General features: G+C 43.7%; 1 protein-coding gene across 3 annotated transcripts in view; it reads left to right on the top strand.

Annotated features, from left to right (window-relative positions):
• The first annotated feature begins 555 nt into the window (after positions 1-555).
• slc23a2 (solute carrier family 23 member 2) overlaps positions 556-2,527 on the top strand; it is a 32,146-nt gene continuing 30,174 nt past the window's right edge. For 2 of the 3 annotated variants that reach the window (XM_014002575.1, XM_014002574.1), the window contains exon 1: positions 556-910. Coding sequence is in view for 1 of the 3 variants with exons in the window: in XM_014002573.1 (XP_013858027.1) it covers positions 1,398-1,421 (24 nt within the window). In the remaining 2 variants the exon portion in view is untranslated. Of the gene's footprint in view, positions 911-1,382; positions 1,422-2,527 lie in introns of those variants that run through there. The other variant, XM_014002573.1, reaches the window with a different exon arrangement.

Below are 2,527 nucleotides of genomic sequence, written 5' to 3'. Positions count from 1 at the left end.
AAACCTATTTTTTTTCTTTACAAGAGAGATAAATGTTAGTCAAACACAACATCAAAATAGTAAAACTGTTTTAAAGAGTTGGCAGTACAATTAGAATTACATTGTGGTCTTTTATTGAACTTAATTTATTTTCACTTGTTATACTATAAAAAAATTAAAAACCATGCACAGATTTCAATGCAATTTGTTTCTTAATGTATTTCATTACTTCTGCTTTCAGCTTAAACCTTTCTGTCAAACCTTGATTCTAATGATTTAACTCATTTTTTTTCAGGCTGATGAAAGCAGTGCAGAAAAACTACCATAAGGTGGCAGTGTGGTGGAAAATAACTTTTTATTTGTAAAAGAAGCCAAACTGAAGGGCTCTTTATTTTAGTTACGAACTCAATGACCGCTCTTGTAAAAAAAAAAAAAGTGGTTAAAAAAGAAACTGCTTATGCAAGTAAGGTTATGATTACAAAAACTGCTCCGTATTTACTCTCATTATCTAAGCGAGTGGGGGGGTGGGGCCATGGGTGGGGCTGTGTCCTAGCGTACTCGCTTCTGATTGGCTGACCCTTGACTCTAAGGCGGGCCCAGAAGTTAGCTGTTGTCGTCACTAGAAATGAGCGCATGCGTGACAGGCTGCGACTCTCTACCCCCGTGGCTTTATGAAAGCTGTAGGTAGCAGCACATCGGAGAGCTGTTTGGAAACAGTGACATAAGCAGAAGAAGGAGCTCGTTCGGGCTTTCGGCTGGTCCTCATCCTTTCACCACCGTCGACTCTCGTGTTTGAGTTACTTTCCGCCTCCGGGTGTCTCGCGCTCCTCCTCGGCTGCTCAACACAAACCACGGGGACGAGCAGACGGACGTAACGTTAGCCGGGAGAGAGAGRGGGGAAGTGGGTTCCGTCTTCTCTTTTATCAAGCAGGTGAGTACTAAAACGACTCAATACGAACCTCACGTGACACAACAGTCCATAACGTGTTTTGAGCTAGCTGAGCGCGATGAAACTTCCGTTCAGCGGGGTGGAGGGGTCGAAGCAGCGGGAACAAGGTCTCCTGGTGATCAGAGGACTGCGTGTCTTGGTGACACGGTTGATGCTCCAGCTGTGAAGACAACATCAAGGCCCAGATATAGTCAAACTCATTTTTTGACCCCCGAGGTCTCTTTACCTTTTACCCTGTAGCTAGATAAAACACTTTTAGAGCCTTTGCTTATTATGGAGGCCCCATGCCTCAAGGTTTGTAGATAATGACGGGTTTATTGTGACTCAGGCGTTTAAAATAGTGTGGGGACGTTAAGCATTATGAGTTATCTATAATATGATAAAAGGGAAACGTTGAGCTGCTCAGAAACGGTCACCATCAAGAACATTAACTCACCCATCAGGATTTATGCTCTCCTTAACGGTGTTGATGGTGTCCTGGAGACATGACCAGGTTTGTGTTTGTGTCCTCGCTGTTAACTGTTTACATCACTGCAAACACAGATGGCTGTAAAGGCACTGAACAACAAATGCACCGTGTGGTATTTATACTCAGGATGTTGCATCCTTCCTCAGGCTGGTCCAGTTGACTGAGTCTAATCACTTCATAGTTTCTAGGTGAAACCACTATAATCGGTTCACTCAGGATTTCTGGATTAACTGCACTTTAAAAAGTTCAACTTTTCTTTAATTTTTATTATGAAATTGTTCTTCATCATGTGGCCTTTGTGATTATGGTCATTGCATTCAATATAAGCTGTAGGAAGGTCTTAGGATAAAACTTTATTGCTCCCACGGTGGGGAAATTTGGACATTACTGCAGCTCAATACAGGAGARGGTGAGATAGAATAAAGAAAAACAAAAAACCACACACGTGATATATAACAATGTACTTACACATATACATAAACACGTGTATATACCGTATAGTACAGTAAATAAATGAATGTATATGAAGGTGCATGTTGGTGATGGCAGTGTAGGTGAATTGTCCAAGTGACTGATAACATCATGATGTGTTATACAGTCTTAACTACAGTTGGAATAAATGACCTACAGAAGCGCTCCGTCCTGCAGCGAGGATGTTTAGTCTCTGAAGGAGCTGCTCAGCCCCCTCACGGTTTCATGCAGAGGGYGGTGGGGGTTGTCCATGATGGCTGTCAGCTTTGCTAACATCCTACTCCCACCACTACCACAGGCTCCAGAGGACATCCCAGGACAGAGCTTGACCTCCGTCCCAGTTTGTCGATCCTGTTCCTGTCCCTTTCAGTACATCCAGCCCCCCAGCAGACCACTCCATAGAAAAGGGCAGATGCTACCACCGTGTCGTAGAATGTCTTAGAGTCCTGCAGACATCGAAGGACCTCAGCCTCCTCAGTAGGTGGAGTCGACTCTGACCCTTCTTATACAGAATGTCTGTGTTCGTAGTCCAGTCCAGCTTGTTGAGGTGAACACCCAGGTACTTGTAAGAATCCACTGTCTCAATGGCTACATTCACACTGCAGGCAAATCCGACCCAAATCCGATTTTTTTTTGACCCATCTGACTCGTATCCGATT

The sequence above is a fragment of the Austrofundulus limnaeus genome, unplaced genomic scaffold, assembly GCF_001266775.1.
Source record: "Austrofundulus limnaeus strain Quisiro unplaced genomic scaffold, Austrofundulus_limnaeus-1.0 Scaffold14, whole genome shotgun sequence".
Classification (NCBI taxonomy): Eukaryota; Metazoa; Chordata; class Actinopteri; order Cyprinodontiformes; family Rivulidae; genus Austrofundulus; species Austrofundulus limnaeus.
This window is presented reverse-complemented; position numbering and strand designations above follow the sequence as displayed.